This window comes from Danio aesculapii, chromosome 20 (assembly GCF_903798145.1).
Source record: "Danio aesculapii chromosome 20, fDanAes4.1, whole genome shotgun sequence".
Classification (NCBI taxonomy): domain Eukaryota; kingdom Metazoa; phylum Chordata; class Actinopteri; order Cypriniformes; family Danionidae; genus Danio; species Danio aesculapii.
The window spans coordinates 15977377-15989598 of NC_079454.1; the positions used below are offsets into that span (position 1 = coordinate 15977377).

Below are 12222 nucleotides of genomic sequence, written 5' to 3' on the forward strand. Positions count from 1 at the left end.
TCAGGTTTTTAGAAAGAGATGACAGAGTTCCTCAATAACTTGTTGGCAATACTCAGTCATACACAGGTAGACTCCATGAGTACCTCATTCATGAAGTCTTGGAATATAGAACGATGTTTACCAGACAAGTACATCATGCCTGTAGGGGTCAAAAAGGCAGTCTTTCAAATGTGTTCCTTATATATTCAGATGAGGTTGTATGCACTGTGAAAGTTCAACTTGGAGAATATGGTAGCAACTAGAATTGTTTTACAGTTGAGAGGAAGAGATAAAGTAGATAACAGAACTTGGTGGTCATGACAAAAAAAATACTGAATTAAAAGTACATTCCTTTCTTTTGCAGAAAGACAGTAGAGCTCAATAAAAGATTGGTGTTGAAGATTATCAATGTAATAAAGAAGAGGAGTTTAAGTAAGATTAGATTATCATTACACAGTAGATCACTACATCATTAGATCATTACACATGTACAAGTACAAGGCAATGCAATGCAGTTTAGGTCTAACCAGGAGTGCAAAAGCAGCAAGTGCAGGATACAGGTATAAGTTATAAAGTGCAGTTATTGAAAAACTATGGTGATATTTACAGATAGATGTACTATGAACATTATGTAAAGGTTGTATTAGCTATGAACAAAGAATATATGTACAGGTTGCTAAATAATCAGAAGTGTGCAGATAGATAAACATAATTACAAATGTATATGTACAGTGGGTGTGCACATAATTACAAATGTCCATGTGCAGTGGGTATGTACAGTTCAAATAAATGAATCAGTGCAATGTAGTGCAATGAATATGTACAAATTTTAAAAGTTCTGGAATACATGCAGAGGCAGAGGCGTCTCTCCAAGTAAGCCTCAGATTAGTATTAACCCAGGAAAAGCAGTTCTAGTTACAGACAAGACCAGACAAAATAGTCATTTTGTCTGGTCTTGTCTGTAACTAGAACTGCTTTAGTTTGCACTGCTAATAACTTTCAGAGTAGAATAGATTCCAAAATAGATCCAGACTGATTCAGATCCATGTTTCCTAGTGGGAGGGGCTTGCTGCAAGTAGATTGGTTAGTGTTGCAGCTGCAACTAATGAGAATGTGCACATGCAGTACAGCAATAAATACTGATAAAATAAAACTGTAAGAGGTAGATTTGGAATGGTTGTGGACATTATTAAAACACAGCAGGTTACTGCATTAAATCATAAAGTCTCGGAATATGGAGAGGACGTTTACCAGACATATACAGCATGCCTGTAGGGGTGAAAAAGGCAGTCTTTCAAATGTGCTCTTTGTGTATCCACATTGCATACAACCTCATCTGGAAAGTCAACTTGGAGAAGATGGTAGCACCTTAAATTTGTTTCACAGTTGAGAAGAAGAGATAAAGTAGATAACAAAACTTGGTGGTTATGACTAATTACAAAAAAAAAAAAAAAAATTGGATTATTGGATCAAATGTACATTGCTTTCTTTTGCAGAAAGACAGTAGAGCTCAATTAAAGATGTTGTTGAACATTATAGATGTAATGAAGGAAAGGAGTTCAAGTAAGTAAGCCTCAGATTAGTATTGATCCAGGACTAGCAGTTCTAGTTACAGACAAGACCAGACAAAATGAGTGTGCACTGCTAATAACTTATTGTGGGTGACCGACACGTTTCAGGCCACAATAGATTCAGACTTGATTCAGGTTTCCTAGAAGTATGGACTTACACCATACTGTGAGTAGGTTGGTTAGTGTTGCAGCTGCAGCTAATGAGCATATGCACATGCATATAACATCATTTTTGTGATGCAGTACAGCAATATATACTGTATATATAATAATATTATATAATTATTAATAATTATAATAATAATAATAGCTTAGTTAAGTTTAATCACTGAAGATTTAATTATATATTTATTGAAAACTATTAAATTAATTTCTTTTTTTAGCCATTTTAATCCTCCCTTGAAATCACAATAAAAAATTGTGCACTGATCTTACCAGTGTACAGACATCTGCCTGGCCAGTCAAAATGTATTTCATGTTTATTGGATTTATATAAAGTGTTTGTTCTGGCTCAACAAAGACTACCAAGATATTTGTGTCTATAATAAAAACACCCATTTGAAGTGAACCATTACAATGATACAAAGAGCAGGGAAGAAGCAATGAAAGCATGTTGAGAAGAATAGGGAAGGTTAGTGAAGAGGTCAGTCACAGATAATATTATCTAGCTCACAGGGCTAAACGAACAAGACAGCGATTTGTGTGTGTGACTCACATCTTACCCCAGAAGCATCTCTAGAATCCTTTCCTCTCCACTGGGCTGATCTCAGTGAAGAGACAGAGGCTACCCAAACTGACCTCCACAATGAACTGAACCTCTAGCTTCTCTAGCATGACCGATATTGCCAAAGCGTTCTGTTCAAGGAATGCCTCAGAATTATTATGAAAGCACTTTTTTTTTCATCCAAGGAAAAGAAGCAAGCAAAATGAAAAGGAGAAATGCAAGCTGTTGAGATCTGCTATTATTGACTTTCACATGCATCCATATCATAGCATTTGTTTTCATTTAAATTAACAATATAAATGGGAAAAACAGCTTAAGCAATCTTCAAAATGAGAAATTCTGCCATATAAATTCATTCATTTTCCTTCGACATAGTCCCTTATTTAACAAGGGTTGCCACAGCGGAATGAACCATCAACTATTTATGCAGTGGATGCCCTATTGCTGGGAAACATTCGTACACTCTTGCATTTAACCACACTAATACCCTACCCGGCCAATTTAGTTCATCCAATTTACCTAGTCTTTGGACTGTGGGGGACTGTGTGTTTTTATCACTTTTCCTTAAACACTTCTGAACTAATTGACCAGGCTTAGTACTAAACCGTTCAAGTTCACTAAAACCACTGGCTGTACATTTATAACATCATCATAGTGCAAATCAATAATTACAAGGAATGCTTTTTTGATATTATTGGGGTTGTTAAGGGTGGCATGGTGGTTCAGTGTTTAGCACTGTCGCCTCACATCAATAAGGTCATTGGTTTGAGTCCCGCTGGACCAGTTGGCATTTCTCTGTGGAGTTTGCATGTTCTCTCCCTATTGGCGTGGGTTTCCTACGTGTGCCCCACAATCCAAAGACATGAGGTATAGGTGAATTGGATGAACCAAAATGGCTTCAGTGTATGTGAGGGTGTATGAGTGTTCCAGTACTGGGTTGCGGCTGAAAGGGCAACTACTATGTAAAACATATGCTGGATAAGTTGGCGATTTATTCCACTGTGACTAAAGGGACTAAACCTGAGGAAAATAAACGAATAAAGTTGTTATTGCAATCAGTTCTCGATAACATGCAAAGTTTCTCTAACACATTAAAAGCTTTTGTTAACTGACAACACCAGGCAAGACTCAGATGGTTACATTTCAAAGGCAGTGAAGGTTGTGACTCGACCTCAGCATACGTTGAAGGTATTCTAAAACTTGTTATGAAATGATCCATCTTTAAAGTCTTGCTTTTAAAAACATATTGACTAACTAAACTGTAATGAATAATGCAAATAATGGCAATATTAACTGCAAACCCAACTTCACACAAGCCTGGCAGCAAACCTTAATTAGCAAAGCAGATAGCTATGGTAACCTTTAAGTATATAGTTAAAACATTAAATTTCTTATTATTATTTGAGCAGCTTTGTACTTACTGGACAGACGCTCCAGAAGGACCCCGCCAAAACCCACCCAGTATCTATACTCTGCATTTAAGCAACGCTATTAGTTGTTTTGGATAGGCCTCAAGTTGACATTAGAAAAGAACCAACAGTAAGGCCAATGCCAATTCCACCCCTTAGCCCTTCCCTTAACCACTACCCCTTGAATCCCCCTGCGTTCACATGAAGGGGTAGAGGTGTTCCAATTCTCTTTAACTTGAAGGCGTAAGGCTAAGGAGAAGGGCTTGATAGCCATTGAAACTGAGGTTTTCCAAGACCACTCTCAAAACCAAGGGGTACAAAAAAATTCCAGAATACACCAGCTAAAACAGCAACTTGACAGCATATGTGAGTCAGGAGATGCTCAAATTTGTATTTTTTGCATTAATAAGAATTTTTACAACAAACAAGCCTATGTTTCAATACATTCACAATGGAGTTTGTGTTTTATGGTCATGCTTTTAAACAAAGACGCTAAAATAAAAATCTCTATCTATAATCCCTAATAATAACTCTTGTATTGTCCCACAAGATACTTTCACATCTGTCACTAAAAGACACTCAAATACCCTTTCAGAAATATTTAGTGGCTAGGAATGACCTTTTTATAGTGTCTGGTATAACGTTAATGTCATTTTCTTGAGTTTACTTAGATGAATATGACCACGGTGTAATGCATAGTACATTTATAAGCTTATTGTCACATTATTCATTCATTCATTCATTCATTCATTCATTTTCTTTTCGGCTTAGTCCCTTTATTAATCCGGGATCGCCACAGTGGAATGAACCACCAACTTATCCAGCACATGTTTATGCAGCGGATGCCCTTCCAGCTGCAACCTATCTCTGTGAAACATCCATACACACTCATACACTACGGAGAATTTAGCCTACTCAATTCATCCGTACCACATGTCTTTGGACTGTGAGGGACACCGGAGCACCCAGAGGAAACCCACGCGAACGCAGGGAGAACATGCAAAATCCACACAGAAATGCCAACTGACCCAGCTGTGGCTCGAACCAGCAACCTTCTTGCTGTGAGACGACAGCACTACCTACTGCGCCACTACGTTGCCTTGTCAAATTATATTGTTATGATATATATGATGTTATGGTGATTTACTGAAGATAAATACCAAAATATAATGCAATTGGAATAACTACATCAGTGACCGTTGTCAGTCTCATAAGAAGTAAGAGATTGTGATGACACATGATGACGTGAGCAGGTGTTGTAGTGATGTCCTATTTCTTAGGGGGAAATTTTGTAGCTCTTTCCCTTCACATTCTACTTCAAGGGCCAAGGGGAATATGTAGGGGTAGAAAATAAAATTGGGATCGAGCCTAAGACTGAAGGAAATACTGGCTAACAAAAACATGAAAAAGGGACATAAGTTGAAAACATCATCATATAAAATATAAAAAGTCTTATAAAATATGAACACAGCTTCATCACAAACCCACACTTCCTTTTTTTTATTAACATAACCCCCCAAAAGGCCTATACATTGACTCAGCCAAGGTAGTACAGATAGAATACAAATGTCAAGAAAACTGATAAGCTGTTTTTTTTTCTTCTAATGATTGGCTAATGATTAGGTCGGCTAATGAGCAGAGAATGTCACATTCACCTAGCACACACTTGCCAATTACCTACACATCGACAAACATATTGCTTTTCATTGCCAGCCATCAATGAAGTATATGCACAGCTAGTGTTTTTTTAGCCAATGATAAACTTCTGGTAAAAGCTTAATGTGACTACTTTCAACTGTTATAAGGTTCCTTTTACAGCATCGACGTTGTCATGTAATTACAATACATCCCGTTAAATAGACTTAGGCATTTATTTAGTTGTTCAAGCGTAAAACGAGACAAAAGACTGTGTAAATGCTATTGCCATCAGGATCAAGAGGCGAGTGCAGAAACTCCATTATAAATACTGGGGTAAAATAAACTGTCATATTTTAAAGACATGATGGGGAAAATTAAATTTAATGCAGTGCTTCTTGTCTGGTCTGGGACCCACTTCATATTGTATATTTATCAGTCAGTGAAGATCACAGATTTTTTAAGAAATCAGACCTTAAACGTGGCTATATTATAATGAAAAGTTCACTGGAAGCACTGAGGCTGGCTGGCTGAAATTAAAGGTCTGTGCCCATATACCCTATTAGCTAAATCTTTTACTGTATACATACAGTCAATAACAAACCCAGAGGCAAAACTCCAAGATTTAATTTTAAAGGTGCTGGAGTTTATTGATTTAGTACATAGCGAATAGTTCCAAGTAATCATTACTGCAGTTATGATTCTTAAATATCTCAGGCACCATATAAAAAAGGCAGTCAGCTTGCAACAAAACTCAACATGCTGTCATAATGATAAGTGAGAAAAAGCAAAGTGACATTTTCAATGCACTTACTCAATTAGCACAAACTAAACATGATGCATCACTTGTGTGATTTAAAAGAATAGGTCAGATCATACTTAACTTCCTTGGCCTCAGTCTCAAAATACATGTACTGAACAAAAAAAATGTCTAAAACAGTCAGTTCCATTATGAAAAAAAAAAAAACATGTATATATTCATATTAATAAGGTTCAAAGTAGCCAACATTTGTAAATCTTTAGAACAGGTATCTCAAACTTCTTGCCTACATGCTACACTAGTATTATTATTATTTTTTTTTTTTACCTTAAAATCTATTTCGACCAAGGCTATTGTGGTTAACATGTTGTAAACATTGTGTATGACACATCTTTCATCTGAAGTTCCAGATTAACTGATAACTGTTATCATCAAGGCTATGTTCTCAAATAAAATTTATATTTTGTCAAATTCCTGTTTCTAGTATCAATGCACCAACCAGACTTTACTGTCATTTACTGCATACGTATGCAAATATTTGTAAATCCATGGCTATAAATGTGTGCCTATTTGCTTAAATAGAGGAAATTGTTAAGAAAACAGTACACTTTTATCAAAGAAGCACTTACAAACTCATTTCTGTGGAGTTGTCTTTACAATCTTGTTGAACAAGGCACTCAAATTTTCCCATTTAAGTGGGTGGTTCTTGGCTAGAATAACGTGCAGACAAGATGTGAAACAGACTTTCTGGAACACAACGATTTTCAAAACTGTCAATGTGAGACTTTTGAAACTCAGACCTTCACTGATGAAGAAGCAAGAAACAATCGTGTCTCTTTTAAAGTAGATTATTGCAGCTTAATGTTTCCTTTTGCTTTAATCCTTTAACTACTGTAAGTTCAGTTAGTCACCCCACACAGCAATTCAGGGCCTTCTAATGATCTAACGATTACTTTACATAGTCTCTTGTGCCATTAAAAACAAACATATATAATTTCTGTAATTTCTTATTCTAATCATTTACTATAGTACGATGTGCAACGTTAATGTCACAACATCTACAAATATTCTGGTACAATTACATATTTGCATTCTGAACTAATTAAATATAAACTGTCTCTCATGAGTTTATGACAAGTTCATAGCTAAATTAGAAGAAACTTCTGATTAACTTCTGTGTTTTTTTTTTTATATATATATAATTTTTTTATTGAGCCTTAAAAAACCTTTTTTTCCCATTAAAGTGCTCTGTGTGAAACAATCTGATCAGCTTCATGGATTGATTATAAAGTGGAACAAATACAAGGTGAAAGGGATAATGTTTTTTAAACTTTTCTCTTTTTTAATTCCATCAGCATAAGTACAGGGTATTGTAATGACAAACAGTTGTCAATGGAAGGAATTGAGTGATAGCCAAACAGTTATTTATCAGTTACTTTCTGAAATGTAAAAACAAGAATTCCCCTGTGGTTGTGGGCTGAAAGAGAAAGAATAAGACAAAGAGGAGAAACAGATGGAAAAAAAAATGTCATACTTTGTTTGACTTGTGCTTCTTCATTAACAGCATTCTCATCATGCATGTGGGTGAGTGACTATTTTCAGGTCTGTCTTTGCTGAGATATAGATGGAATAAGGACGAAACAACAACAGAAAGAGGACAAAAAGGTAAAATAACTTTCACAATTAAGCAGCAAAAACAAAGGTGACCATTGATTTGCTGTTTAAGGCCAAAACAGAGGGCACGGAAGTGGAGTGTGTGTCAGATTCCCACCTGTTTGCATTGAATTGCCCTTCAACTTTAACACAAAAAAGCAGCATAATGTTTTGATTAAAGTTATAATCGATAAATTGTATTCATTCATTCATTTTCCTTCGGCTTAGTCTCTATTTCAGAGGTCAGCACAGTGGAATAAACCACCAACTATTCCGACATATGTTTTACACAGTAGATGCCCTTCCAATTCAATTCAGTTCAATTCATCTTTATTTCTATAGCAGTTTTACAATGTAGATTGTGTCAAAGCAGCTTCACATAGAAGATATAAGTTAATTGAAACAGTGTCAGTCCAGTTTTCCAACCCTTGACCTATACCGCATGTCTTTGGACTGTGGAGGAGCACCCGGAGGAAACACACAACAAGAGGAAACCAGCAAACTCCACACAGAAATGGCAACAGACCCTGCCTGGACTCGAACCAGTGACCTTCTTGCTGTGAGGCGATAGTGCCACCAATATATTGTATATATTTACTATACAATATTTATCAGATAATAAAATCAGAATAAAGTGCTATGGCCTTTATGTAGATATAGATAGAAACATAGATATGGTATTTATTATAAAGGTATATTCATCATTCTTAGGGGTCAGGCTGGCGGGGGGGTGTACCTAAATTGTGTTGTGTGCAATGACATGCAAGGTCAGAAACAGATTAGGACCCAGTTTAAGGCATTAATAAATTGCAAGCAGGAGAGTAAACAAGCAGATACTACATCTTACAACCTACAGGTCTACATTCTCTGTTTAAGTACCTTTGGAAAGAATCCATCATCTAGAGTTTAGAATGCTCAAAACGAAAAAAGTTATATATGATTAAGTATTGTACAATTGCTCCACACTGAACATCTTATTGTTTCATAAACACACACACACACACACACACACACACACACATATATATATATATATATATATATATATATATATATATATATATATATATATATATATATATATATTGTCCTGGAGCAATTCATAAAAGTAATAGGTCAAAAACTACACATCTCCTGATTTGTTTACAGACCTGGTTACTTTACACACTGCATACAATGTAAGAAACTATGTGTAATTGCACCATCTCAGGTTAAAAGAAGTTCAACTTTTAGACGCAGCACTGCACATCAATGTCATTTACAAAGCAGTTGACCAATCAAAAGAACTCTGAGGCGTTTCCATTTACAGGCACTCAGTGGCAAAATAGCCAGTGACTCTCTCTCTCTCTTTGTGTGTAAGTTTATGTGTAGTGGGTCTGTCTCCTGACAGTGTCTTTTTCATTTTCAACTTTGGCAGAGCTTACTATCCCATCCTAGAGGACAGAGAAGGTCTTCATACAGGAAAGTGAATGAAAAAGAGGAAAAGCAGTTTCCTTTTCTCAATCCCTATCACTGTTGCTTTAATGCATTTCACGAGTTTACACTTACAATAGTTTCAGAATAAAGCGTATTTGGCGTGCTGTCCGGGGAGAGGGCTCTGAGCTCGGGGAAGACACCCAAACTCGAGTTATTCCTCTTATCAGGAAACAGAGAGGAATAGGGATTCGAGCGAAGTATCTAGCCCGGCCCCAGAACGCTCCCCTCGGGATTGTAATGCTTAAGAGGTGAGGTGACGGGGTGGTGGAGGGATGCTAAAGTCGTAAGATGCTGCAGGTAAGACAGCTTTGGTATATATAGGGGTTTGGTCAAGAACTGATTGGATAATAGAATAATTGTCAATGATGTATTTGATACTGAAACTTCTGCGCGTGCTCCTCCCGAAATTTGTTTATAAAACATCACTTAAATAAACTCCAAGACAGCTGTGCAGTCTGTTTCTTGAAAATGATCAATATTATCAAAGGTGTTTGTTTTATTCCAAACCATGTCTTTCTTACCAAAATATTTATTTGTAATCCATAAAGCCACAAAAGCACTGATAAGATCTGGCTAAGATGTGTGTACATCATGGGTCTGCTAGTCATCACACCTTTGGAACATTCCAAAGCTCGCTGGTCAGTTTGTCTCACATTTGGCTTTTGATCACATCTATCTCTCTTCCTTTTGTTTACAGCTCTAATGGAATCAAGAATAAGGGTGGAATATACTTTTTTACAGGAAACATAGTTGAATTTTTGGGCAAATGGTGGATTAACAGTTGTTCATTTGTGCCTTCAAAATTTGTGCCTTCACCATCAATCTTTAATCAATTTCCACAACCCTACAACCTGAACCACTATAAAATAACCACCTTACAAAATCTTTTAAACATCATTTAAACAGTTTTAGCATTTAATAGGCAGTCATTGCATTTTATAAACCTTTTCAAATGAGTTTTATGTCTCTTTGAATTCAAAAATAAATGTGTATTGATAAAACTGAAATAATCTCTGCACAACTAAATGCAGTGCATTTCATTAAAAATCACAAGACATTTGGATTTGGACACTTGAGACTTTGAAACACTTCCTAAGAACATGTAAAATTATGCAGAGATAATGTTATATCCATTTGGGTGAAAGAAGTCAGAATCAACACAGACAAATATGGAGGGAGAAGGACAGGGGTAGAGAATCTCATTAGGTCTGGAATGTGTGAGTGGTGATGACCTGACTGAATCAGATTAGTGATGCACACACTCTCTCCTCCTGTCACCCCCATCTGCTGTAGTATTGTCAATAGAACTGGGAAAAAAACCCCTCTCTGAACTAGTTAAATTGAGCTACGGTCATTTACTCCTCAATTACTGTACAAATTGACAACCACCTGGACACATTGGAATTCTTACACATAAATAATATGAAACTATTGAAACTTTGAAGTACTGTATTAAGTAAACTGATCAACCAGACAGTTGAATTATGGACTTTTGGCATTTTGTCAGTGACTTTCAAAGAAATTTCCAATAGCAACACTTTTCTCTGGATTCACCTCAATCAACTGTCTGAATCCCCTGAAGAAAGGAGGATGATGGGAGAAACTCACCGTGGCCACCTCGTAAAGAGGCAGGGGAGCGGTAGATGGCAATGGATGGTGGGTGATGCTGGGCTCCTGCCAGGTGATGGTGGTGCTGTGTTTCAGAATGTGAGAATGTGGAGGACGAGAGGACGACTGTGCTATCAAGGTTTGAGCCCCATACAGCTCCAAACATGCACCCTATGACCAGGGGTAGCATGCAGGAAAGCCACTGGGAGTATCGGGTCTTAAAGTGGGGGCGCATGGCTATCGTCCCCTCCTTGCTGCAAGAGTAGACAGCTTTCAGCAGGTGTAATGAGAGAAACAGGTGAGCAGAACCTGACGTCCATTAAGATCCCATGGTAGGGAATGCAAGCCCTCACTTAGATGAAAAATCCAAAACAAATTCTTACAATACTTTTCCCACTGCCAAACAAATGGGGCTCCTGAAAGAATCTGTGTATATTTATAGTTATTCCTCAGTTCCAGCTCAGTTCCAGCAGATGCTATTTATCCACTGCTCCTCTGAGAGGCAAAATTAAAACACCATGTATCCCCGGTTGACCCAGCTCACCTCTGGAGGAGAAAGAGCAAGGTAGGGAGTCAACGGGTGGCAATCGGCAACCTACGCCACTGCTTTGGAGCATCTGTCTCGCAGCCACACTCTCCGATTGTTGCTGCCCGTCTTCTCCTCCAACTGAGGCAAAAAGGCACTCACTGACTTTTTCCACCGCTGAGTCCGCTCACACAGCTAATGAACCAAAATACTTGACTGAGATCTGAGCCCCCCTTCCAACACTCACTGAGCAATAAAGAGAGACAGAACAGAGGCTCTCCAGCAGAGACGACGGATACAGAAGCTGGAAGAGAGGAGAGAGCAAGAAGCAATAGAGGAAGGATGGGGGAGGCTCGACTCAGGTGAAAGTAAGTGGAGACGTTGGGATGGATGTGGAAGAGGAGGCGGGATTTACTCAGCTGTGGGCAAGCACTATGCAAATCGCTCCAGAGCACTGAGCAAATCAGGAGGGCTGGCTGCCTCTGCAGAGGAGTGAGCTGCTTTCAGTCACGAGGAGGAGAGAACAAGCGAGAGAGCGAACTGAAACAACAGTGGAAGGAATACAGCGAGCGAGAACAATGTGAGAGAGAGGGTAAGAAATGTGAGAGAACATGGGAGAAAGCAAGAGATCCCTTTTGAACAGCGATAGGATCAGATTTCTTGCAGCATGTTGATGAGATCTGCTTCATGTTTTGGATGTGGGCTAAATCTTTACCGCCATGGTGAGAGACATTAATAGTGTGTATAATGTTTCAAGGATTGAGCTTAAATAAGCAGATACTGATTATTTGACTTGAAGAAACATGGCTGATTTCAGAATAAACATTAAATAGTTTTCACAACCAAAATGTATGTGCACTACAGTGACCAAGCTCTGAATG

General features: G+C 37.6%; 1 protein-coding gene across 11 annotated transcripts in view; it reads right to left on the minus strand.

Annotated features, from left to right (window-relative positions):
• The window catches only part of LOC130247669 (neurexin-3b-beta), a 334636-nt gene that overhangs the window by 141938 nt on the left and 180476 nt on the right, over window positions 1–12222 (minus strand). For 2 of the 11 annotated variants that reach the window (XM_056481052.1, XM_056481051.1), the window contains exon 1: window positions 10816–11687. The exons of the other annotated variants lie outside the window; for them this stretch is intronic. In XM_056481052.1, coding sequence (XP_056337027.1) covers window positions 10816–11050 — 235 coding nt within the window. In that variant the 5' untranslated portion in view covers window positions 11051–11687. Of the gene's footprint in view, window positions 1–10815; window positions 11688–12222 lie in introns of those variants that run through there. 11 annotated transcript variants of the gene reach the window in all.